Here is a 27,610-nt window from a genome sequence, read left to right on the forward strand (position 1 = left end):
CGGACAGTAAAGAAATTCTTCCTTATGTCCAGCCTGAAACGGTCTTGCAGGAGTTTGTCACCGTTCGACCTCGTCATCCCTTGGGGCGCTCTGGTGAACAAACGTTCCCCCAGATCCTGGTGGTCACCCCTGATAAACTTATAGGTGGCATCAGATCACCCCTGAGCCTGCGCTTTTCCAGGCTAAAGAGTCCCATGGCTCTCAGCCTGTCATCGTAAGATCTGTTTTCCTGACCTCTGATCATGCGTGTGGCTCTCCTCTGGACTCTCCCAAGCTTCTCCACATCCTTTTTGAATTGTGGAGCCCAAAAATTGGACGCAGTACTCCAGCTGCGGCCTCACCAAGGCCGAGTACAAGGGGAGAATGACGTCCCGGGATTTGCTCGAGAAGCATCTATGGATGCAAGCCAGCGTTTTGGTCGCTTTACTAGCCGCAGCATCGCATTGCAGGCTCATGTTCATCTTGTGGTCAATGATGACCCCCAAGTCTCTTTCTTCAGTAGTGCTATCCAACGTAGCACTGCCGAGCCTATAAGGAAGCTGCAGGTTTTTCCTCCCAAGGTGGAGAACCTTGCATTTTTCGGTGTTAAACACCATCAGGTTCTCGTCTGCCCATTTGCTGAGCTTGTCCAGGTCAGCCTGGATCACCCGCCTGTCCTCTGGCGTGGATGCTTTGCCTCAAAGTTTGGTGTCATCAGCGAACTTGGCCAGTCCACTCCTGACTCCAATGTCCACATCATTAATGAAGATGTGGAAAAATATGGGTCCCAGGACAGAGCCTTGAGGGACCCCACTGGTCACAGGGCACCATGATGAGTGACTGCCATCAATTACAACCCTCTGGGTCCGACCACGGAGCCGGTTTCCCAGCCAGCGGATCGTGGTGGAGCCAAGGCCACAACTGGCCAGTTTGGTCAAGAGGTGATCGTGGGATACCAGATCAAAAGCTTTTCTGAAGTCAAGATATATGACATCAACCTCTTCTCCCTCGTCCAGGTGATAGGTCACGTGGTCGTAGAAGGAAATGAGATTGGTCAAACAAGACCTACCCGCAACAAACCCGTGCTGGCTATCCCTTAGGATGTTAGCCTGGGCCAGTCCCTCAAGGATGGCCACCATAATAAACTTTTCTAGGATCTTCCCCAGGATAGAAGTCAGGCTGATGGGCCTGTAGTTAGCCGGATCCACGCTCCTCCCTTTCTTGAAGATCGGCACCACATTGGCCTTCTTCCAGTCTTCGGGCACTACACCAGAGCGCCAGGAGTTTTCAAAGACCCGTGCCAGGGGCTGGGCTATGACGCTCGCCAGCTCCTTGAGTACCCTGGGGTGCAGGTTGTCAGGGCCGGCTGACTTGAAAGTATCCAGCTTCTCAAGGTGTTCCTTCACGAGGTCAGCATTTATGGAGGGTAGGGGATCCCCATCACCCGGATCTCCCTCTCCCACAGCAGGCACGGGCGTCCCACGGGACTGATGAAAGACTGATGCAAAGTACCTATTTAATAGGTTGGCTTTTTCCTGGGCGTCAGTTGTCAATTGCCCCATCTGGTTCAGCAGGGGTCCAACGTTGCCCTTGCTTTTCCTCCGGCTCCCCACGTATCTGAAAATGGACTTTTTGTTGTCCTTGATGCTTGAAGCTAGTTGGAGTTCAGTTGCAGCCTTGGCTTTCCTGGTTTGCTCCCTGCAGGACCGGACCAGCGCGGAGTAATCCTCCTTGGAGGTGAATCCCGTCTTCCATCCTTTGCAGGCTTCCCTTTTTAGCCGCAGGAGGTCCGCTAGGTCCCTGGAGAGCCAGGAGGGCTGCTGTGCCTTCTTGCTGTCTTTCCTCCATGTTGGAATAGATTTAGCTTGTGCACTGAGGATCGCTTCCTTGAGAAGCAACCACTCTTCTTGAACTCCCATCTCCCTGGGGTCATGGTCCCTAAGGGCCTGACCGACAAGCCTCCTGAGCTTGTCAAAGTCGGCTTTTCTGAAGTCAAGGACTTCTGTGTTGCTGAATGACTTGCCAGCTTTACGGCGGATGGTGAAGGTGATCAGCTCGTGGTCGCTGTCACCCAGCTTCCCATCGATCACTAGGTTGCCGATTAGGTCGTCCCCCGTAGCCAGTACCAGGTCAAGCAGCGCTTTGCCTCTCGTTGGCCCATAGACTTCTTGAGTCTAATAAAACGCTGTATTAACAGTCTGTGGTATGCGGTGGCATAAAGAAGCGTTAGGAAAAGTAAATGGTACTGGGACAGTTGGCATCCAATCTGGCATTGCATCATTTTATTCCCTTTCTTCCTGATTCTCTGGCAAGCCCTTCACTGAGATGACAGGTGATATTTCAGTAGTTATCAGAATTTCTCAGTCACTATCACAGTGGCATACTCAAAGCTATAAAACTGTTCTCTCTAGCTCAGCCAGCCAGGCTGTTTCTGGTGGATACAATTCAACAGACACTACCTCATGTCCAGAGCCTCATGTCTAGAGCTCTGATTAGCTCAGTTTTGCAACATCTGGACCTGAAAGTATATACAAATTCCCCAAAAACCCATTACGTTTTGTCACTATTGGCAACTCCCACAATTGGCCCTGGCACACACGGGCTGACGTAAAGCTCACTGAACTCAGTGGAAAGACTCCCACTGACTTGATGCACTTTGAGGCTTTGGGTTATGCCACATACACTCAACAACTTTCTGGGCTTCGTCTGCTGGATTTTCTGATCCCCTACTCGGCTTCTTGCCTTGTCTATATGCACGCGCAGTTGCCCAGGAAACATGGACAAGAAGCTGTTTCTCTTCCTTACTTCATACTTTTTAGTGGGAGTGACCTTGTTGGGACTGGGGCTACTTATCTCTGGCAATTTGCTTTTGTAAAATTTCCATGGTCACCCTGGAGCATGACCCTGCAGCTCTGAGTAGTCCCTTGGACTTCAGTGGGGCTGCTCACATGGGCACGGATTACAGAGCTGTGACACTAGTAATACATTTGATGTAAATGCCCAGCTCAAGGGGATAAACAACTCCAGCTTAATAACATGGCCAAAACACTTATACAATGCACTGAAAACTTCCCATCCCTGTTGAGGATTCAAAGGCAGACGCACGCACACCAGGAAAGCTCCAGTTTGTACTTACCACGGTGGGCAAGCTTGGGATTGTCTTGACAGAGTTCTTCACCTCCTCCTCAGTCACCTCCACCACAGTGCAGTGATCTTCTTCCAGAGGCAGTGGGTCTTCCCCTAGTTTCGTTATCCAGGGATGCAACTGCACAGGAAAGGAATGCAAAGAGAGCTGTGAACAACTGCAGAGAACCCCACTAAAGGAAGCTTCTCTGAATTTCATACAGGAGGGAGGCTGGTTAACTTGGGGGCTGGTGTTGAGCACCCCCAACAACTAATGACTCCAACAGGAGCTACAGGTACTCAGTACCTATGGAAATCAGGCCAATTACTCAAGGACCTAAACAGACTTAGAGATCTAACTTTGGGTACCCAGTTTTGGATGTTCTGGCCTAGCACTATTGTAATATCTCAGGCCCCTGCCACACTTTATATGTATAACTGGTTAACTGCGCAATAAATATAGATGGGCCACACATGCAAAGTAAGACCAGCCACAAGTGCAAAGTAATTATCATGTAATTAACTGGTTCACCGTATAATAAATGTAGACCAGCCACACATGCACAGTAATTATCATACGATAAAAATGTCTATCCAGCTATAAAAAGAGCTAATCCACTATAAAGTTAGAACTAGAAAACGCACAACGACTCTATAGCTGGTTTCCATCCAGCTTTAACCTGAATGTGTAGCAGGGCCTCAGTTTCATGGGGAGGCCTCTCCATAACATTGTCATGCAACTGCGCAAACAGCATGCCCGTCTGACTAGACACTGCATACACTTTCATATATGATGTGAATGAAAAACAGGGCCAATTTTCTTCCATCTGTTCCGCTGTTTACCCATCAGAGAATTTCCACAGGAGACTGTTTGGTAAGAGAGCAAGCAGTGGCAGGGGCAGAAGCCAGGGGTTACACAGGATGTATGAGCGAGAGTAGGAAGCATCTTGTCAAAGACTGGGGCCTCTCTCCCTAAGACACTGAACGCCAGAGGGGTAAATTGTGTACTGACGTGGCTTTGGAGCATAAGGTGACAGCTGCACCTACTGGCGCATCTCCCACAAGGCCAGGAAGCTTTTTGCTCCCCCAGTTTAAATAAGCATACAGTTTATTAGATGAGCTTGTAATTAATTAGCAGGCATTGCTGCATCATATCATGTAAATCAGTGCTGCCACAGACACTGGAGGTATTAATTATGGTCTAATGTACTGCATAATACAAGGGACCTTCTGGATAAACACGGGGCTCTGATACCAATATTTTATCTAGGTGCTGGCTGAAAAAGTATTAATAAGAAGAGCCTCCAAACATCCAAGGCTTGCCTACCTCTTGGGGGATTTAGTCTGCAGTATTTACTGGGAATGACATTTATCGCCTAGAAAATGTTAAAATGAGTTTGGTGCAGGTGTCCGAAGCACTCTTCAAGGACCTTGCGAAGAGATTCTTTATGGCACTTAATTAAACTGTGTATTCCAAAGATGATTAATTGTACTTATAACAACCCTCTTCAGAGGCAAAATACCACATTAGCCTTAAATGAAATCACTTGACTGTAACTATGCAATACCTAAGTTTTGTGTGCATTTCCTTTAGGAGAGAAATGTCATGTATTCTATGCAGCAAGGCACAGACAATGTGTGAGGGGGCCATGGTGTGGAGGGGAAGGATTCCCCCCCCACCCCCAGATTTTTGCACCTACAGTGAGGCGTGGGGCAAAGGGCTGCAACCCTGCAAGAGCCAGTGCTCAGCAGCAGTGAGGGTGGCGGTGGCAGCGTGCAGTTGTGCCCCCCGCCTCCACTGTCAACACTCATACATCATCTATGCAGCAAGGTGACTGAAAAGCAATAATGTCCTCATTCCCCCCACCCCTCCATACAATTCGGTTGATTTTTCAAGAGCAATTCTGAACTGATTTTGTAAAACAATATATGCTAAATAGCTACGAACGCCAAGCGTGACGCTTTGAGCCTTAAACAAGGGAGTGGGTAGATATTCAGCCCAGTTCCCCTTTGTTCCACTTCCATTTTTCTGCTTCTTTTAGTCTTTTTTTTAATTGTCAAGAATTTTGGCATTTTTTTATACTTCAATATGAAGACCACAACACAAAAAGCAAACAAAAGAATCAAGATGATCACCTTGAAATTACAGATGATGATATACATCACAGAATTAGCATCCATGCTCCAAAACCATTTTAATAATCTTGTTACAGTACTTTACAACCAATGTTGGGGGAGAGATGAAAGGCCAAGTAGAGATAAGGAAGAGTGAAAGCAGAGGGAAAAAAGAGGGAGAAAGGGAAGGGTGGGAGGACTGGATGCGTTTCGTTAGCCAATGTTTCTATATGCAGAGCCCAAATACTTTCAAAAGTTGGTTACTGAGCCAGAAGGTGGCTGCTAAGTTGGACTACTATTATTCTGCTCTGTGCAACGATTTTTTTCTCTGGCTTTGCAAGATCATTTGCTTTGTTACCATGGCTGCTCTCAAAAATGATGAGTGATGTACTGGACTTGAGGAAGAGGTCAGTTTCCTTCTTTATAAACATCTTGAAATGAGACTAAAAGCTGCAAGGTATTACATTTCTCTCTCTTGTCTTTTGCCTGATGTGCTAAGAGTCAGCTGAAGGCTCCTTTGTGCCAACTATAGTATTTAATACCCCCTGTGAAAGTGGCTCCCCTCAATTAGGGAAAATCCCAGTCCGTCAATTTTATGGTCAAGGGAGAAAAATGCATCACATCTCTGTGAGATGCATGAGCCTCTGTCCCTCAGGCAGTCCTAAATCCTTTACTGTGGATTCCAGTGTTTTCCTGGACCTGGCTGGCTGTTAAGCTCACAGGACAAAGCTCCATCTACTAAATCCTCTCGCAATACATGAGACACTTCTGCATTAAACAAACTGCTTGTAAAAATGCCATGCTGACTTTGCTTGTCCCATGAGGCATCAACTTCCTTAGTTTCATGGGGCTGTTAAATCTTCTAGGCTGCTGATAGATGTGGGAGGAAAAAAAACCAAAACCAAAAAATGTGCTTTACTGGAAGCAGCAGCATGTTAGTTTGACCCAGCTCTGCAGTGTCTGTATGGATTGGGTGCTTTAGTGGGGCTTTTTGGTGCTTTTCATCTAAAGCTTATTCAATCAGCTACTAGATAAATGTGCCCAAAAAGCCCCACTGAAGTGCCTGATCTATATACACATTGGGCAAGCTGGGTCCAACTAATGCCGCTTCTGGGCATGCACTGGGCTTGGTGCGGTAGAGCGCTGAGTTTAAAGTAAAGTAACTGTAAGCAGCCCTAGTGCTCCAGGGATGATCAGTTTTAGAGCCACAGCAATGCAAATTAGGCACTGGCATATTACAAAGGGGGTTATATGTAGACACAAGAAAGAACTTAAGGTGCACATCTATTTCTCCAGTCATCTGTTTCCCTTGCAGAAAAGCCTCTGGGAGAGTGGAGGGACAAGGGGGTTCCAGACAGCTAAAGTAAATAGTTTGATTACCTCACACAAAGCACACCAGGGGCCAGATACGGACAGACTACAGAGGTATGTGTGGAAAGGGTGAGATAAGGCCTTGGTAAGGCCCCTGGCTAGGGACAGACATTCAAAAAGCCTGAGCCTGAACTGATTCACTCTTTGCAGGTTAGTCTAACCTGGCTAGGCAAAACGGCTTGTAACCACACAGACATCCCCTTTGGACTGAAAAAATTCAGGCACATGCCTGCAATGGCTCAGGCTAGAAGCTGGGCGATGCTAAAGCAGCCCTCCTTTCCTTTCCATAATGCTGAGCTGAGGGGGGCATGGCTAGGCCCTGGCCAGAATGCTCTTATTAGGGAGGGGTCCCCCCTCCCCGCCCTCTCCAGCAGCCCAGCAGGGAATCACTGCTAACTCTGTGTTTATCAACCCATTGAAAAAACAAAACTTCTCCCCATTAGTTCACGCTCTTCTTAAACAGCTTTCCCAAGGAAGGACATTAAGCTATCTGTTGATTAGCTCCAAAAAGCCTGTCTGCCTTTATCATCTCCCACAGCACGGACTGTAGCCAGCACATGGTCTGCTAGTTAATGTTGAGGTGTCTGCGTAAGGCAGAGGCGCAGGAGGAATAATCCCTGTTTAGGAGAGGGAAATCAGGCAGGTGCCTGCAGTCTCTGCCGGAGTTAATTTAACCACATACTAACATTTATGTACTTGACAATATGCAGGACCAAGGCTGCCTGTGTCCAAGCACTGAAGACGAGATGTTTAACTAACTATGGACTTGAAGGGGCAGGGACAGCAGCTTATTGCCACTGTGTAGGATCCCCTTGCAGAAAAATCTTTGTATAGCATAAAAAATTGTACAAAGAGCAGCCTCATGCGGGATGCATCCCTAAAAAGAAGGCATGATCAGTCGGTATTTATATTCCATAATATCCATGCAGCCTTCAGGTGACTAGATTAGGCTCTAAGCAGGTTGTGTGGTCTCAGCAGGGCTCTGGATCAGGTATCCTTTGCATGGTTCCTATATTAGAGTTCCCATGTGGAGGTAATTATTAGGGCTGTGCGAAATGGCTGTGTTTCGATTTGGTTTCTGATTCAGCTATTTTGGAGGACAGTGATTCACTTCAGTGTTTCGGATCACTGTCCTGTTTCATTTTGGCCGAATCTGTTTCGGAGACTTGGCTCCGCCCAATCTCCTCCGAATCTGTTTTGAATGGGCTGCAAGGGAAGCTTTGCACAGCCCTACCCAACCGGGCACAGCTTGAGGCTGGGGGCTGCAGGGCCCCAGCCCGGAGCAGGATGGGGCCATGGGTGGCTTTTCCAGAGAGGGCCCCTGCCTTCTGGGCAGGTGAGGAGACCCCCCACATGAATCTCCCATCCCTGTCACGCAGGGTCGTGGGTCAGGGAAGCAGCGCAGAGCAGCGAGCAAGCCTGCTAGTCCCTGCCACATGACTTGGTTCCACAGGGAACAGAGATCTATGCCAGGGGTCTCCTCGCTGCTGCTGCCCACCCCGTACTGCCCCTCCAATGTGGGGCCATGCAGGGCAGGCCGTGGTGGCGAAGAGACCCTGGCACAAATCTTTGCTCCCTGAGGAGCCAGGTCATGCAACAGGGATTGACTGGCCCCTGGTTTGATTCCCCAGCTCTCCGGTCATTTCCCCTAGCTTTTCCCGGGGCGGGGGAGCGTATCTGTGTGCCAGGTTTCAGCAGGCTGCTGCTGCAGGCTGGGGCCAGCGGCAGCACTGCAGTCTTCCCGGCGCTTGGTGCGAACTATGCCCAACAGCTGCCACTAGTCCCAGCTTGCAGTGGCAGCCTGCTGAAACCCTGCATGCAGATCGGGGGCCCGCACTCCCTGGGAAGAGCTGGGGAATGATTAGAGAGCTGGGAAATCGAACCAGGAGCTAGATGTCAATATCAGAGCAGTCCTTCCTCCCTCCTCTTAGTTTTTGTTTCCCTGCAAGGCCATGTCCGAAACGCCGAAACATTTCCAAAACATTTTGGAGCCTTCTGATTCATTTTGGAGCTATTTCAGAGCCTTCCATTTCAATTTGGATTTGGTGTTTCAGGCACCGAAATGACCCGAAACACCTCTGAAATGAAACAGCTGCTGACATTTCACACAGCTCTAATAATTATCCACTGGAGTTTCCACTGCTTCATCTTAGCTGAGAGCAGCTGCAAGGAGAATTCAGTATGAGACTCTGGTGTTTGGAGTGTGGTGCCTATAAGATTTAATTGTGAGGGGGTCTCTACAGTTACCTTTCTGAGCAGCCAGCACCTTCTCATAGTCCTTAGTCCTGGGGAGTGGGGAAAGGAGGGAGAGAAACAGTCTCCTCTTCTGGATTTGAAGATCCCAGGGGAGCTTCCTCTTGTTGCTGACCCCAGTTAGCATCAGCACAATTTAAAGTTCATGTCTTTTGGCCTGGGAGGGAGAAACAAGGTACCCAGCAACGCAAGGAGTTGCATGTTCCTGGATTTCTCTGGAGCAATCAGGAGTTTTAGGCAGGTGAACCATCTCAGGGGATGGTAGTGGCACATACTAGCGGTAAGCAGAGGATACAAAGCAGCATGGAACTCTTTTTCTTACTGGGGATATTTGTTGTTCTGAATTCCTAAGCTGTGGAAAAAACTGTAGCATGGATAGAAATGACTGCCACATGTCTTAATCCTTTTGCTGCCTTTATAGCAAGTAGCACAACAAACATTAGCATGTATTATTTGCCTTCATAGTCACTGTAACGCACATTGATGTCTGCTAGAGCTAATAGGTTTGATCTAGCAATTGCTAAGAAAGAAAGAGATGTTTGTGAAGGAATGCCAATGTTCCAGCCAGATTTTGAGCCATTTTAAGTATCACCATCAAGCTTTTATTCATATTTTTTTAAAAAAGCCAGCAGTTTCTACTGTTATAAACAAGTAGAAAAGTGAATAAGCTTACCCACTGAATTTTTCTAATTAATAAACCTCCAAGGCAACATTTTGACACACTACAAATGTAAAAGAAATATGAAATCATCTCAACCAAATGTACACATCCACCTTACCTTGATTTCAGGGACCATTATCCTTCTTTCTGGATTTTTATCCAGCATCTTGAGAATCAAGTCCTTGAGCTCTTCACTTGTTTGTGGCCTGATTAAAGAAAATACCAATTTATGGTTAGAAGAGTAATGAATGAAAAAGTCATATGTAGGCCTTTTACTACCAATTTGTTTACTTCTTTATCTTACAGATAAAGAGATGTTCCCCCTAAAACTGTGAGCCCTGCAAGCCCAACTTAGTATGCGAAAGTCAAGTTGGATTCTTTCCTTCAGATGAATCCTAGTTCCTACTAATGATTCTGCACATTTTGCCCATAGTTACACCAATATAACTTACAAAGGCAAGGCAGAAAGGACACTCAGGTTTAACTGGGGACATATCTGAGTACTATCAGTTATAGTCATGGATCACTGAAAACACTCTGAGATAGTGGAATATAACTGGAGGGCCGTGTTTGAACAGGGCAGTAGAAGTGACATACCAGTTACCATTTTGCTTGCAGAATCTTTATTAGCAATAACATGTTGGGAGAAATAAGTTGGTTTGATATTAAAATCCCAGGATAAAACTGCAGTTTGTATTAATTGAAATGTTTCCAAGAGTTCTGAAGAAAGCCGCATTTAAATTTAACATTCCTTTGCAAACAAAACAGATTAGCACCAGGCTGCCAAAATGGCTGAAGAAGCACCAAAAAAAAAACTTGACCAGTTTCACTTTCCAAGCGACTTACAAAACGTTAAAAAAATCAACTAAATGGTGACTAGCACCTTTGATTTTTAAGCATGATTTAATAATTTAGCCCCTAATCCTGTAAAACCTTCACTCATGCAAACAGTCTTGGATCTTACATTTTGCCCTCCAGAATGGATTACTCTCAAAAGCAAAAGCTTGCAGAATTGGTTTTATTAACGGCACAAGCATAGGCATTTAAAAACAGATGCAATTCCTATTTCGGCAGTGCAACTGAAATAAAGTTATATTACAACAGCATATGATAGTGCCGTGATAGCCAGCTGAAAGCCTCTTATCAGCAGTTTTGTCATAAACAATTTTCAGTGATGCATGTGTTTGCTCAGAGCTGGAGCTCAGGAATATACAATTTCATGCCAGGATACTCCCTTCCCCATGGGAATGAATACTGTGCACATGAATGTGAACAATTAAAAACACTGGTAAGAATCAAGTATAATGCTTCCCCCCACTGTTCTCCCCTACAGGAAAAGGACATAAACCCAATAATATAAACCTATCAGAGTACGGGATGTCCTGGTGTAATAGATGTGGAGCTGCTCTGTATTAAGTTAAGAATGCTGCATGTTATCCTGATCATTAGGATGCCTGCCAACTCTGTGTGTTGATTTAGTTAAGGGGCTGTCAGAAAAACACCCGGCAGGAAGAGAAACAACAGCTCACAAAAAACCAGCAAGTTGTTAAAAGACAAGGCAAAAAACTGTGGCCCTGAGAACCTGACCTTGATGAGCCCAACCTGGTCCGGTCTGGACCTGAAGGGTAATAGCCTAAGGAACAAGACATCTTTGGCAGGATTAAGAGCCACTCCTCTCAAGAGCAGAAACAATTGTTTGGTGGAATAAACCGAGCTTAAACTGCTGTACCCTTGAGTACATCGACGTAGGAAGCTCCTACATGGTGACAGAAGCCTCCTGTCTGCCAGCTGAGTTGTGCTACCTGCTCTGGGTGCAACAAGGTTTCTGTCACTGTCTAGCAGCTAGCAGAGGGTGTCTGTAGACACTCCTATGGCTTTAGTGGTCCCATCAGCAGCCGGCACTTTCAAAGGGAGCTCTGCTGACAGCTGCAGCAGCAGAGCTGCAGAGAGCTGCTAGAGAGGTACAGAAATGCATGCACTCTGGTGGCTGGACACAACTTCTGCTGGCAGAACCAGGTAGTTGTAGATGAGGACTGAGATGTGGTTTCATAGTTAGTGGGGTTGGAAGGGACCTGAGTAGATCATCAAGTCCGACCCCCTGCCATGGCAGGAAAGAGTACTGGGGTCAAACAACCCCAGCAAGGTGTTCATCCAGCCTCCTCTTAAAGACCCCCAGGGCAGGAGCCAGCACCACTTCACTTGGAAGCTGATCCCAGCTCCTAGCCAACCTGACAGTGAAGTCGCGCCTCCTGATGTCTAGTCTGAATCTCCCCTCTGCCAGCTTGTGACCGTTATTCCTGGTCACTCCTGGCGGTGCTCGGGGGAACAGGGACTCCCCCAATGCCTGCTGATCCCCCCTGACTAGTTTGTAAGAGGCCACTAGATCCCCCTCAGCCTGCTCTTGTGGAGGCTGAACAGGTTCAGGTCCCGTAGCCTCTCCCCGTAGGGCCTGTCCTGCTGCCCCCGATCATGCGAGTGGCCTCCTCTGGACCCTCTCAATGCTGTCCACATTTCTCCTGAAGTGTGGCACCCAGAACTGGACGCAGTACTCCAGCGGCGGCCTGACCAGTGCCGCATAGAGGGGGAGGATCACCTCCTTGGACCTGCTCGAGATGCATCTGTGGATGCATGCCAAGGTGCGGTTGGCCTTCCTGAGCGCGTCCCCACACTGCCGGCCCATGTTCATCTTAGCATCAATAGTGACTCCAAGATGGTGACTCACTGGGTGTTGGCAAAGGGTCAGCCTGCCTCAGTTGCTAGCAGGGATGGCAAGCCTTCCATAAGAGATACATTTCTTCTTCAAATAAACAATGTTTTGGTTTTAAGAAGGGTGCCTAGTCCCTCTGTCTCGCTAAGCATAGGCTCCTAAATGGAGGAAATGCAGGTGAGGTGAGAAAAGAGGATGCACAGGTTACAGCAACACATCTAAGGTGGGAGGGAGAATGTCCATTTTCTGAACTCCACCTGGGAAGCAGCAAAGGCTTGGAAACCTGAGGGAGCACATTTCCTGGGATGGGAAGGGCCATCAAGAGGCAGCTGGCTCTAACTGGCAGCCAGTAATTGCACAAACAGGCTGCTCTGACAGTGTGCAGGGGTTTTATGTGAGCACTGCCCTTTCCCAACAACATGAATTTTAAAAGAGCCTTAGTATAAATATGATCAGACCTAAACACTGAGAAAGGTAGGATCAACTTTAGAGCACTGCCATTTTCTAACCTGCCAGCTCAAGGAAATTTTAGGTGGTGAGCAAAAAAGAGAAGAATGACAAGAGCCAGGATATAAGAGATACTCCCAATGAAAAACTCAGTAAATTCTAGGTTAAGTTACTGTTCAGTATTAAATTGAACTAGGCAGTTAATGAGAGAGTACAAGGAATGCAAGATGTCCATGAATGCTGCATTCTTTATATTGATCCTGAACAAAATGCCCAACCTTTATAACAGCATTTCCACATGCTATGTCAAAAGAGATCTGTGCAGGTTCAAGGGGCAGTGCACGTGGCAAAGAGTGAACCACCTTCCAAGCGTCCAGGACGTGCATGTTCATGGAAGTATGAACACACATATTTGCCTCAGAAACTATTTTTCCATTGTGAAAGTATTCAGGTTGTATTTGTACCTCGTCGGGTAATAGATGTTCCCCAATTGACCAGAGTTAGAAGTATGTAGAACATGGCTCGCTCTCTCTGTCTTCGGTATATTCAGTGTTGTCAACCCCAACCAAGGATCTAAGCTCTCAGATAATCATGAAATTCACATAAAAATTGGATTTTAAAAAATAACTTTCACATTGCCTTTCAGATATTTCAGATTCATGTTTCCTAGCATTTTTTCATTGTCTGGAAATTTGGAAACTTGCTTAAAAAAAACAAGACAAAACAAAATTGAGATTCTCATGTATTTCTATGATTCTGGGAACTGGGTCTAGCAGAAAAACATCAGGTATCATGAAGTTCATCATAAAACTTAGAGTTAGCAACACTACACACTGCCTTCATAGCCCAACAACAGGTCAGGAAAAGATGGACTGAACTTTAGGATCAGACACCTAATCATCCTTGCTCTCAAATTTCTAGGCTTGAAATCCTTACTAATTTGCTTTTTAGTCATGTATCAACAACATTATCACTGTTTGCAACTTACTCCTAGGCATGCCTCCTATTAAACCTGGTTTCTTAAGTAGCTAGCATAACGAACAAGACTTTAGCTGCATGAGTCCAGCATTTACTCCAGCTCTCCAGAAATACAGGAGCACAATAACGTGTCTTATTTAGTGCTTGAAGAAGTACACAGTGACTTTGCACGGACCCGGTGTCAACAGGCATCTGTGCCTTTTGTAACCATGGCAAATAAATGGAAACCAAAATACATAGGTGCTAGTTCTGTGGGAGGTCTGGGCTGGAATCAGTCCAATGAGTTCTTGCTTAATGCGTCTCTCGCTCTCTCTTTCTCACCGACTCTGTCAAATAAATGGATTTAATTTAGACAGTAATCAACACACAGTAACTTTCTCTACTTCTCAGTGACATAATGAGCAGCATGGCTTTTTTTAGATTTGGAGAACAGGTCGCCAAGAAGTCAAAATAAATCATGCAGCAAGAGTTATTGCTGAAGGAGACGTTTAAATGAAGAAAAGGTTTCTTAGCACAACCCAGTCAGCCCATTAAATGTTAGTAACTTATTGCAGAGACAGATGGGAACAGTCTCTTGTAAGCTGACTGCTAACCCAAATATATGATGGCTGACTGTGATGGGCAAACTGCCCAGGACCTGAGAGAGCAGAGAGACAAATGCCAGGGAAACATAAACAACTTTTTTTTGCTGCAGTGCTATTCAAATCAACTTCCCTCCACATCATGCAGGAACAGCTTAGGAGACTGCAACAATCCTCATGATATCTGCAGTGCCCCTAATGATAGGGGCCAGTTTCTCAGAACTACTCGGTAACCACATCTGTGGACGGAGATCCAGAATAAGTCAGCTATCCTATATGTACATGAACAAGTGGCCAGATACTTAAACAAGCTAACCATATCATGGGCTGAGCTCTTCCGAGAGGTGGGGATGCTCAGTCGATTACAGGATGCGGCCGGTAACATATCAGAAATGATTGACATCATGCATGACTCTTAGTTGGCAACATTTTGGCCTGCTTGACTGCCCAGTGCTATAGCAAGGCCTATTTCATTAGAGTTTTCAAATTCCCTCATGTTCACTCTTAAGTCATGTAATTTTATTTCTAGATTTTGATTAGAATGAGAGATTAATTAATGCAAGCAGGTCAAAATTTCTCTGCCCAAGCTCGGCACTGAGTTGGAAAAAATCCGAAAGCAAATGCAGGAATTAATGAACGCCAACGGAGACCAGGAGCTGGTGACAATACAGAAGACTGGCAGAATGTTTTATGCATAGGGCTTTCTTTAGATGGAGCCATTTACGTGGAACCAGGCTCGGATGGGCCCCTTTGGCACAGCAATGGCAAGTGGGGATCACTGGGTCCGCATAACAGCATTTCTCCTTGCAACAACTCTATTTCAATTGGCTCGACAGGTTCCAACCTCCTGCATGGCTCAGTTATGGCCTCCACTACATGTGCAGGTAAAGGCACAATAGGATCTAACACACAATCCATATAATCATGCTTTCTGCCATGACACAAGTGCACGGCATGAGGTGTGATTGTGGGATCCAGCATAAAATCATATTGCACCTTATTGCTGGTGCAAGGGGAGCCTGGGATCTCCATCCCAAGCTCCCCCTGCACCAGCAAATAGGGGACTCCATCTCAGCTGTGCCCCACACAGCCAGGACTGCATATCCTGCGGCTGACAATCCTGGCTGTATGTGGGGCACAGCCAAGACTGTGGATCCCAGCAGCTCTAGGGCTGTGATCTCCCAGCCATGGAGAACCTGAGAGGCACCCCGTGGCTACTATGATCTCCCAGCCACAGGGTACATGGAGCACTTCGGCATCTGGGAGAGAACAGCTGACACGATCTTTCAGCTGCAGGGGTGCAGCATGCAGCCTGGGGTTGGGGAGATTACAGCTACGCCCAGCCTCCATGGGGAGAGGAATATCCTAGCATGAAATTGTATATTCCTGAGCTCCAGCTCTGAGCAAACACATGCATCACTGAAAATTGTTTATGACAGAACTGATGATAGAGGCCTTCAACTGGCTATCATGGCACTATCATATGCTGTTGTAATATAATTTTATTTCAATTGCACTGCCAAAATAGGAATTGTCTCTATTTTTAAATGCCTATATTTGTATCATTAATAATACGAGCTCTGCAAGCTTTTGCTGTAGAGAGTAATCCATTCTGGAAGGCAAAATGTAAGATCCAAGACTGCTCACATGAATGAAGGTTTTACAGGATCAGGGGCTAAATTATTAAATCATGCTTAAAAATCAAAGGTGCTAGTCACCATTTAGTTGATTTTTTAACATTTTATAAGTCACTTGGAAAGTGAAACTAGTCAACTTTTTTTTGTGCTTCTTCATTGTTGTTTTTTTGCTCTGCGGGATCCCGAACCGCACCGCTGTTGGGTACTGTGGGAGCTGAGAGTCCCTTCAGTTTTGGGACTCCCAGCCCCAGCTGGGCATGGGGCACCCCTGTGGCTGGGAGCCTGGTCAGCTGACGGGGCCCCAACCACAGGGGAGACCCTGCTATATGTGCAAATTAAAGCTGGATAGCACCCACTCATCAGAGGCAGATTACGATTCATTGGGGTCCTGAGCCTGGGCACCTCCCCATTGCCCGTGCCCTGCCCCGCAGCTGTGAGCTCTGTCCCTGGTCGGCACAGCAGAAGCAGCAGCCGGAGCAGGATGTGTTGCCCCTCGGGACTGGGACAAGAGCCGCTGCAGCCGCTCCCTCCCGCAGGTCTGTGCTGGAGCCGGAGCCGGAGCCCAGGGCCAGCCACACAGGACCCTGCACACCACTGCGCCGCAACCAGGCAGTGCTGGGTGTGCGAAGCCACTGCCTGCAGGGTGTGTGTGGTGTGGACCGAGCTCTGGGGGTGGCCCCTTGCCCCGCCACAGCTCAGTCTACTTGCAGTGGTGCCAGGCTGATGTGCAGGATCACAACAGGGACAGGCTGGGACCCGGCTGTGCTGAGGCCACCATGCACGGCACCCAGCTCTGCTCCCTGCTGCCAGTGACTCTGGCCACTCCCAGGGCTCTGGTGCGGTTGCACCCTGTGCCCTGCACCCCGCCTGGTACCCAGCAGCCACAACCCAGAGCATTGCACTTGCCCAGCCCAGCCACCACTTTCATCTGCACCAAACTGCCCCTCATCCCACCTGTGCCCATGTGCTAATCTGCCTATGGCACCCAGCTATAAATTTAGTACACATTTTTTAAGTCTAACTTAATAACTGATGCACCCTTTGCACCCTTTTGTGCTGCAATCAGTACACATAGTTGGTCTCAGTTTAACTGCACAGTTAAGCAGTTAATTGCACAGTCGCTGTAACGTGTAGAGGGGGCCTATATGACACAGACCTAGCGACTGTCAGGCCAGAAGGGTCCACCCATGCTGTTGCAATCTGTTCTCTGGCGTAGCACAGGCCACAGAGTTGTACCAAGTAATTCCTGATGCGGAGGGGGGGCAGCCATACATTGTCATTAGCGTCAATACTTTCCATGGAAGTGGGAGAACCTGCTTAATAGTCTCAGTAACTAGTGGCAGCAGTAGAACATTAAAGGGGTTTTTCATGTGAGGCATTAACTTTGACACATCTTCCTGACTAGGCACATGGGGCCTGATGTCTTTGCTGGTATGCTAGTGGTGGAGTCATTCATTGCCTGCTTAAAACGTGAATGCAACATGTGTGAACAGTATTAGCAGAATCAGAATGGAAGCATGTTTCACACAACTCGTACAAGTGAAAGGCAATGGAAAACCAAACTCCTCCCTGGGAACTGAGGAACCTGGCTAACCAGACTGCACAGTAATGATTCTCAGCGAGGGGGCTGTGGCACCGTGGGGTGCCTTGAGATCCTTTTGGGAGAGCTGCAGGGTGCTGCTCAATATTAGCACTGCTAAGTGTGTGAACACCTACACATGGCTCACAAGATAAACCTAGAGATTTCAAATTGGAGTTCATTGCAACAGAAGAATTGCTCTATTAATTTTTCATAGCCAAAATGCAAGTGCCAGCTCCTAGCTTTCATTTCCCAAGGGGTGCCTTAAGCCTAATGGGGGTGCTTTGAATCTAAAATGGTTGATAACCACTACTGTATGGGCATGGTTGTGGCCTCTGCTGATTACCAGAGTGTGAGCATCCAGCCTTTGACAGGGGGCACCCTTTCAGATGTCTCTAGCTGAGACTTGAGGCACCTGAAATCACCAGTCATTTTTTAAATATTTTGACATATGTTGGAACCAAGGAAGACTCCTGCTCATGAGCAGTGCTGAAACAAGGCACACCCATAGGTCAGTCACCTGTTTATCAGGTCACATGTGGGACAAAGCACACATGGAGGAATCAACCTTGTTAAAACCTAGCTGCAGACTTCATAACCCCTCCACTACCACCACTTGTGGGTGGGCCCTCTGAAGGGGAGCTTTCCAGAGGGCACCAAGTTCTTTAACAACTTTGTTTAAAGCTTTGAAGGATCAACTAATTCTGCAACCCCATTCTCACTTTCAATTTAAATCCTCTTGACAGGCACTTCTTTGGGAATTGCATCTGGCCTACAAGAGAAGGTAGCAATCCATTATTACCTAGGAGTGCTCTGTTCAAAATCAGCTATGCCAGGTTTGTTAGGATATGTTTACAGTGAAGTCACAGAAGCAGAGGTACCCAAGCTGGCTTGGTACCAGTCACAGCATAACATGAGCTAATTTACCCTGCTGAGGCAGAGGAAAACTGCAACTGCAAAGCAAAACTACCCCGACTCACTCATGTTGTACTTATATTACCACAGAGCTTTCTTTGGGGAAGCTCGCATTCATGGTCAGACCAAAGCAGTTATACTTGGGGGTGGTTATGGACTCAAGAAATCCAGTGACGGTACTGATATGAGTAATTGCCCATGTGAGCAAGGGGCCTTAAACTGATCCATAGGTAGCTAAATAAAATTTGCATTAATCCAAGTGTTTCCTAGAGGAAGCTGAGGACAATCTAGTCAACAGTGAGTTATCAGTCATTATGATTATTGCACCGTCTTGTCATGAAGTGCTAGGCATTGTCTACATACACACACAAAAGAGAGGAACTCCAGATAGAGTTACATTTTAAATATACAGCAAGAGGAAACAGATGGAGAAAGACAGATGGGGAACAGCAAGACAGTACTGGTCAGCTTGACAGGGAGCTGTCTCTGCTCATCAGAGAACAAGTTTCTTGTAGCTGTTACAAGAAGGAAGAATTAAGGAGAGACCTGAAGGAGGAAAACCTGATTTTGCGGTTGTTCACAGGGAGCTGTTCCCAAGCCTGAAGGGCAGTGTGAGCAAAGCATGAAAGTGCCTCTTTGAAAATCTAACACGTGATGGAAGCTGGTGTCACTGCCTGATCAGGATGGAAAGCAGCATATCAACTGCAAATGAGAAGTGAGAGGTAGGACGGGTTTAGGGCTATGAAGGGCTTTGATACAAATCGCATGTATCTGATGTGATAGGAAAGAAGGCAGCAGAAGCATTCAAACAAAGGGGTGACATGGTCTCATGCAAAAGCCTACAAAAAGGACACAGAAAAATAGAAAACATCTCTTGTCTGCATTGTTCTATTCAGCACAATGGCAACCTAGTGCCACTTAATGTTGCATGGTTAATAACAGGAAGACTGCACTTTATTTTTCAATAGCTCAGTAAAGTTTACTTACTCTTCTGGGAACTCCACTGGTTTGTTCTTGATCTTGTTATGAAGAGCCAGAATGTACTCATCTATAAAAGGGCACTGAAAAACAAACCAGCAGTTTTCTACCTGTCAGGCATCTCAGACCCCGCTCAGCATTTACCATTCAAACAACAGAAATACATTTTCTTTGAATCTGAAGTAAAATATCCCCAACTCCACTCCTAAGTGCACAGTTGCCTTGCTTAAAAAATTCAATTTAAAACATTCAAGAGTCCCATGACCTAGAGAATGGAGCCGTGTACCGGGGTGCAGGAGACCTGCACTCTACTCTTTATTCTGTCACTGGCCTGATGGTAACCTCAAGCAAGTCACTGCATTCCTTGGTGCCTCAGTTTCCATTTTGTAATACAGAGATTATGATACTGGGCTCTTTTGTAAAGCACTTTGAGATCTACATATGAACATCACTAAAACAGTCTTTAATTTAAAAAAAAAATACCTAAAAAAAAAATCAACAAAAGTCCAAATGAATAGTACTGAGAGTTGCTGCCCTAGTGCAAAGACCAGGCAAATGCATTTCTTCCATGAAACTATCCATGGACAAGGGGATAGATTCCACGTACTGGGGGCATGTGTGTGCACACATACACACACATCCCCCACAGGAGGGCCTCTCTTTAGCCACAATTTCAGCTTATGGAATAGTTCCCTCCTGCCTCTGTCCCCAAAGTATTTCCTATCATACTGGATTATTTAGACTTGTTGGGAAGCCTTTAGTCATAGTCCCTATTCAGAAGAAGTGCAGTCTTCCCTGTGGTGCTTCTCTTATGGGTACGTTACCACCATGTGTGCCCACAGTGGGGATTTTTTCATCAAGAAGGACCTTTGGAATCATGAACAAGCAAGCTAGACTTTAAAAAGATACATTGGGAAATGCCTCTGCCGTGACTTCAGCTCAGAACTGTGCATTTCCTGCAACTGCTGTTCTATCACAACCACTGCTTGCGCTACGTTAATTGTTTGCAACATCAGGGACGGTGAAACAAAGTTTGGCAGGGAAACAAAGCAAAAATCAGGTTCTAAATGAATTTTTTTTTTTTTAAGTTTAATCAGAGATCTGGCATCTTAAACTCGTTTGACAGAAGAGTTTTACAATTCCTAGGCGCTAACCACCTACCCGATGCCCAGAATATTTTTCTGCAATTGCTTTTCCAAATTCCACGTGGATATATGGACTCCATGAGCATTTGCTTCAGATGTGAATTTTTTCTTAGATTTCTATATGCCTCAATTCTGTCGCTTCTTACCAGAGTGACATGGGAGGCAGGATGAGAGCTGTTATACTGACTGAAGTGTGCTTGAATTGCTTTGCTTGGAGAATAAGTTGGGGGCGTGTGGGAGTAGCACATTGCACAGCCCTCCTTACAGCTGATCTAAAGAAAGTAATATGAGCACCTGCTTTCTGGTGGGAGAAGGGCTGCCAGGCTCCCAAGCCGCTTGGTCCCAGTGAAGGGAAATAAACTTGCATTAATTACTTTGAGGTCAACTGTGGCAAGGTTACTTGAAACAGGACTTCACAACTTGCTGGTTTTATTGCTTTCCTCTTTCTCCCATCTTCAGGACTACATCTGGAGAGCTGTCATCACAACGAGGCAATGCCCTGATGGGTTCAGAATCCTCTCCCACTTGCTCCAGGATTTGGCTCCAATTTATTAGAAACAGAGTGGGGACTTATCAAAACTGGTAAAATAACCTGGTCTAATTAAGTCATGTCTCAAGAATAACAAAGCTACTTGTGATGCCACTTGCTACCCTGATTGGTTATTGCTACATCTGGGCAGTGAGAGCTGTAGGGCTCTGTAGGATAGGAGAGGAGGAGAATCCTATAAGGCTTCTACAAAACCATAAAGATACTCTGCTTGAATAGTAGGCTATTCTCACTGCTTTGCTTCTGCTATACTTCACTAGCATCATGGTACCTAAGCATCTGAGTGGCTATATATCAAGCCCATGCTTCTCTCTACAGGCTTTGCTGATTTGTTTCTAAATAGAGGCAATACTTGGGAAAGCCATTTTTATTGCCATAGACGCTGCTCTGGGCAGGTATGACCACAATAACATTTTACACATTTTTATTCCTCAAAGCTAACTTATGTAGGACCATTTGGAAGAACAAGTGCTCGCAAAACGAGGCCCTTTCTTGCACTGTCGTTTGTGACTCAGACAAGAAGATGACCAAGGTATTGCTTCTCTACACAATTCAATCATTTTACAATCATCTTACCTTCCCATACACAAAGCAGTACAGGGTAATTCCCATGGCCCAGATATCAAGTGCCTGTAAAAGAAGCAACTGTACTTAATAAATCAGATACAACATTAGATATATTTTAGAGCATCCAATTATTTTCTCAGACATAAAATACCCTTTTTGATTAAGAACCTGAGTCTACAGATAATGAGCAATGACATTAGATAGATAAGGCACCATAGCTACAAAGCATACTTTAATGCCTCTGAGTCAGATTCCATCACCTCTATTCATAAGGAGTAGGACTTTACCCAACTACCAGTCCCCATTCATTTCAATCAGAAAGATAATGCTCAAGCTGAGAAAGGCAGCAGAATTTCTGCCTCCTGAAAGTAAGGATGAGTCAAAATCTGACATCATTTAGTCCAAGCCCCTGTAGGAAAAAACAGAAGTTTTGTCTGGAGTAACAACGGAGTTTGGAGCCCAGGATTTTACTGAAGAGCAAAAGAAAAATAAGTCTGCCCTAATATTCCTGGCTTTTAAAACACAAAGGCACATGAGCAAGGCTGGTTTCTGGTTTGAATGCTACCCCTCCTCCCTCTTTTCTTTTGTACTTTTTTAACCCATCTTGCCTGGTCTTGCTACACAGACCAGCACTGACCCACCTTTCCACTGAAGCTTTTGCCAGAATCTGAAATTGCCTCAGGAGCCATGAAGGCTGGTGTCCCAGCAGTACTGGAAAGTTGGGCGTCACTCCCTTCAAACTGATTGCTGACTCCAAAATCCGCTATTTTGACATGCCCATCATCTCCCAGGAGCAAGTTGGATGGCTTGATGTCACGATGAATGATCTTCTGATAGTGCACTATAAGGAGATGGAAAAGGGAGCTTCAAAAGGTGCCCACACATCCAGAAGAAACCAAAATCCAAAATGTTACCCTCCCTTCTCCAAAGAGATGCTGGCAAATGTCCCACTCTAGAAAGCCACAGGCTCTCTCATACTTTCTAAAATCTGCAAGCTTTGTTCAGCCCTTTTAGCTTAAGTATATTTTTTTCCTTGCTGAACTTGGTATTATTAGTTTTCTCCTGCGTATTAAGCATCCCTTTAAAAAAAAACCAAAAAAAACATACGTGGCCATATTTAAAAAGATAGTAATTTCATTGATGTGGTGTAACCACTTAGCCAAAGAGTTTTTATTTACACTCAGCATCATTTATACAAACACAGCTCTGGGAAGAGACACAGTCGGACGACTGCTATTCCTGAACACCACAGCACAGATTTAGCAGACGGCGGTGGAGGCTGTTGTGCCTGTTCTGCGTGCCAGGGGGTGATAGGGTGAGTGGATCTAAATTGGTATGGGACCAAGGGCTTGGAAATAAATGCTGCAGCAGGGCAGCCACTAACTTCCTCGTGCAACCCCAGCCATTTAGCAAGGAGAATAAAGCTTGTTCCCACAATTCTGCCTCTCTGCTCACCTCTGAGAAGCAGGAGCTTATGAGTGCTTTTGGGAAAGTGCTGAGGCCTCCTGCTGCTAAGTGGGTTGAGGATGCTGAAATGGAGGAAATGCCAATGTGGCTGATGCAGCTGGCAGCAGGGACAAGTAGCCTTGGGCCAATACCAGTCGCTGTATATCAAGGGTTGGCAGCCTCTTTGCCACAATGGACCACTGCTTGCAACCCAACGCCCACCACAAACTATGTCCCTGCACCCTCATGATGATCAGTAGTAGCTGCTGGGGGAATAGATAAAAAAGGTAGGTGCTATGACCATGGGTATGTCACCTGTGCTGCTGTGAGCTGGTTCCAGTCTCTTCACAGGCTCAATCTGGCCAGGGGGCTATAGGTTGCTGACCATTGCCATATACTGCTGCCTAGTTCCTGACCTTGATCCAGCAGGAGAAATGAGGCATCTGGCTACTTGTCCATGGAAGCCATAAGCACATGCCTACAGGCAGGGCCAGACACGGTCATGGGCGAACCAGTGACTGCCCAGGGTCCGGACAGAAAGAGGGCCCCCAAATGGTAATTATTATTATCATATTATCATTATTATTATTATCTATGGTGAAGGGGGGCTCAATACTAAAAGTTTGCCTGGGGCCTCTAGGAGTCTAGGTATGGTGCTGCCCACAGCTTTCCTGGAATACAGCTGGACACACGACATCTGAACAGGATGCTGCACAGCGTAGCAGGACTGCCAGCTGTGTCCAGGTCAGCGAGATGAAGGGCATGCAGCAGCTCTGATCCCGGGGCTATCAACCTGGCACACCTCAGCAAGACTACACCTCCTTTAAACAAACACAAAAATGCTGAAAGTACTTAAACAAAGAGAGCAGGTATGAGCCAAGTCCAGCAATACAATGCCCAGAGTGCAGGGTGGGGAAGGGGCAGGGAGGTTGCTGTAAAAGGAATTAATTGGAGTAAAGTCTTGCAGATTTTGCAAAGTCACTGTGACACTGTGCAAAACTTTAGTCCTGTGACTCACAGGACTAAAGTTTTGCAGGGCTCTGCCCAAACCTGCCTACCTGGCCCCTCACAATGGAGTCAGAACTACAACATGAAGAGGACAAGGTTTGGAGGCGACATTTCAGAAAGGGTTTATGTTAGATTGAGGGGGGTCTGATATCATTCCTGTGTCAGGGCTAACCAACAGGCTAGAAATCAGCAAGGATTTTCAGTTTGAAGGATTCTGCTCTGAACACTTGAGCAATAAGCAGGTTGACAATCCCAGAAACCTGGAAGATAGCCTTCTGCTCTGCTTGTGCCTTGTCCAAGAGCCTGAGAAAGTACGCTTTCTTACCGAAGAGAAAAGAATGAAAGATAAGAAACCGATTCACAAAAAACTCACTGCCACTCTGACCACTTTCATGTTCAGGAAGGTAGCCTTATAAACCTCCTTTTTTATAGCAATCATGCTCTTTCATGCCGACACCCACTCTGAGATGTTGTTATAATAGGAAGATTTCAATTATGATCAGGCCAAATGAACTACTTTGTTGGCAAGCAAGGACTGACTCTAAATCTTTTCTGGTAGAAAGTAGTGGCAAACATCAGACTTAGCTGAATTACACAGAGGTTGAACAGCCCGTCAATATACTCCACAAGGTAAAGAGATACCCTTATGCTACATGTTTTAAAAGCTATCCTGGTTTTACAAGCTATCCTGGCCAAATTCCTAAACTGTTGTTGCAAGAAAATGAATTTATGTGTTAAAGGGTAAAGGAGAAGACTCACAGACTCACAAAAAAGTGGGGCTGGAAGGGACCATCAGAAGTAATTAGCGGTGCACCAATACATCGGTCTGATATCGGATCAATATGAAGAAAATTGTCTATATCGGATATTGGCCCTATGGGGCTGATAATTTGGCCAATAAATGCCTATGCTGCATGCAGCCGCAGGGCACCATGGAGCAGAGCCGGCAGCGTGGAGAGCTGCCTCCAGCTGGTAAGTTGGAAAGGCAGGGGGGAGGAAGGGGTGTTGGGGGGGGCAGATCAATGCCCCTCATGGTGAGGGAGGGGACAGGCAGGTGCTGCCCAGCTGGGGCAGGAGGTGGGGGGTGCAGCTTATAGGGCAAGGGCAGCTCCCACTGCCGCTTGCACCCCAGGAGGGCAGGGACACACACACACACACACACACACACACACACTGGACTTACCAACTGGAGGCAGCTGTAGCGGATATAGGATTGGTATCGGCCGATATGTCTTCTTAAATATCGGCTATCAGTACTGACCCCCAAAATCTCTATCAGTGCACCCCTAGAAGTAATGTAGTCCAAACTCCTGCCAGAGACAAGATTATCCATATCCAAACCATCCTGCAAATCCATTGTCTAACCTATTCATAAAATTAGTCAACCCTGACACAATCACAAGATGTATCACCCTAACCTGCCACAGGTGAAGCAGGGGGACAATGGTGGCTAATGTCCTGCTGCTACAAGGGTTAGCTGAATCAGACTTGGGGTTGTTAAAACATACTCAAGAGATCCAAGGAAAAGGGCTATACCCCACTCTTCCATCGTTTCATAGTTTCTAGGGTCGGAAGAGACCCGAGTAGATCGTCGAGTCCGACCCCCGGCCATGGCAGGAAAGAGTACTGGGGTCAAACGACCCCAGCAAGGTGTTCATCCAGCCTCCTCTTAAAGACCCCCAGGGCAGGAGCCAGCACCACTTCGCTTGGAAGTTGGTCCCAGATCCTAGCCGCCCTGACCGTGAAGTCGCGCCTCCTGATATCTAGTCTGAATCTACCCTCTGCCAGCTTGTGACCGTTATTCCTGGTCACTCCTGGCAGTGCTCGGGGGAACAGGGACTCCCCCAGTGCCTGCTGGTCGCCTCTGACTAGTTTGTAACAGGCCACCAGATCTCCCCTCAGCCTTCTCTTGTGGAGGCTGAACAGGTTCAGGTCCCATAGGCTCTCCTCGTAGGGCCTGCCCTGCTGCCCCCTAATCATGCGAGTGACCTCCTCTGGACCCTCTCCATGCTGTCCACGTCCCTCCTGAGGTGCGGTGCCCAGAACGGGATGCAGTACTCCAGCTGCAGCCTGACCAGTGCCACATAGAGGGGGAGGATCACATCCTTGGACCTGCTTGAGATGCATCTGTGGATGCATGACAAGGTGCGGTTGGCCTTCCTGAGTGCGTCCCCACACTGCCGGCCCATGTTCATCTTAGCATCAATAGTGACTCCAAGATGGTGACTCACTGGGTGTTGGCAAAGGGTAAAATTCCTTCCTGACTCAATATAGAAACTGGTCTGACTGAGCAGAGAGGTGAAGTGTGTGTGACACGGGCCTACATGTTATGCCATTGGGTGCTATAGCCACCCCAAAACTCCCTGTAGCCACCCCTCCCAGCACCGCTGCTGCCCACCCTGCGCAGCTGAGCCTGTCCCACTCCCAGGCCCACGCTGGGAAGAGGCCGTCTCTGGGGACCGCTGGGCCGAGAGGTCCATGGACTCTGCAGAGCCCACGGAGACCTGGATGCCCTCTTCCTGGCCCTGTGGTTCAGTGGGTTCCTCTTGGCTGCTGGGAGGGGTGGTTGTTTTCCTTTCCTCCGCCCCAGTGGTGGTGTGAACTACCTAGTCCGCTGTTTGTCCCAATACTGGTGGAGGGAGCGGGCAGGCCCTTGGGACAGGGTGGGCTCAGAGGCTGGCAGGGCAGAGCCTGGGGGTCGGTGCAGGGTTCTCCCTCAGGGTTGTCCTGGGTGTCAGAGGGCCCTCTTTGTTGGGATCACATAGCAGGTCCGAGATGGTTTCTGCAGTGGTCTGTGGTGGCGCAGGAGGAGACCTGTCAGGCACCTTCGTGATGTCAGTGCCCTCCCCAGAGGCTTGGGGAAGGAGCTCTTCCCCAACAGGCTCACTAGCATGAGCCCCAGGGCTCCCACCTCCCTGAGATGCTCAGCTGTCACAGATCCTCCTCCATGGGGCTGATCTTTTTTATTTTCCCTGGGGGCGGGTGTCTAGTGCAGATGGGGTGGGGGGGAGGGTAATCAGGGATGTCTTTCAGTTTGGCTCCCCCTTGGCGTGCTGGAGGGGGGCTCCCTCCATGTCAGAGGGCCTGAGCTGTGCCTGGGAATTCACTCAGCTTTGGCAGCACTGCACCACCCAGAGGGGACCGGCACCCACTCAGCCACGGGCTGGTCTGAGGGTGGATCAGCTCTGGGGGAATGGGATGGCTTGGGATTAGGGGCAGAGGGGAGAGTAACGACAGGGGTGGGGGGGAGACGCTTCCCTTCCCTCTTCTGCCTGCTTCCCTCACTCCCTGCCCCCACCTCTCACTCACTCCAGAGCAGGCTCCTGCTGGCTCTCTCTCCCACCCCACCCCATCCTATGGCAAAGCAGGAGCCCCCGGAGGGGGCTGCCATCCTGGCAGCCCTCAACACGGGCTGGCAATGAAGCAAGGAAGAGCCAGCAGGGCCAGGAGCCTTCTCCCAGCTAGGTTACTCCCTGTGGGGGAGGCATAGGCCCCCCCAGGAAACCAAGACAAGAGCAAAGGCAAGAGCTTCTCGAAAGCCTCCTGCACACATCTGCCGGCTTCCCTCGCTCC

General features: G+C 47.4%; 1 protein-coding gene across 2 annotated transcripts in view; it reads right to left on the minus strand.

Annotated features, from left to right (window-relative positions):
• CAMKK1 (calcium/calmodulin dependent protein kinase kinase 1) overlaps positions 1-27,610 on the minus strand; it is a 222,264-nt gene that overhangs the window by 24,833 nt on the left and 169,821 nt on the right. For both annotated transcript variants that reach the window (XM_090025527.1, XM_090025528.1), the window contains exons 10-14: positions 22,225-22,424; positions 21,593-21,646; positions 19,334-19,407; positions 9,621-9,708; positions 3,116-3,244 (exon numbers count right to left, since the gene is read on the minus strand). In XM_090025527.1, coding sequence (XP_089881653.1) covers positions 3,116-3,244; positions 9,621-9,708; positions 19,334-19,407; positions 21,593-21,646; positions 22,225-22,424 — 545 coding nt within the window. The remainder of the gene's footprint in view (positions 1-3,115; positions 3,245-9,620; positions 9,709-19,333; positions 19,408-21,592; positions 21,647-22,224; positions 22,425-27,610) is intronic.

This window comes from Crocodylus siamensis, chromosome 13, assembly GCF_052110815.1.
Source record: "Crocodylus siamensis isolate JL-2025a chromosome 13, ASM5211081v1, whole genome shotgun sequence".
NCBI lineage: Eukaryota > Metazoa > Chordata > Crocodylia > Crocodylidae > Crocodylus > Crocodylus siamensis.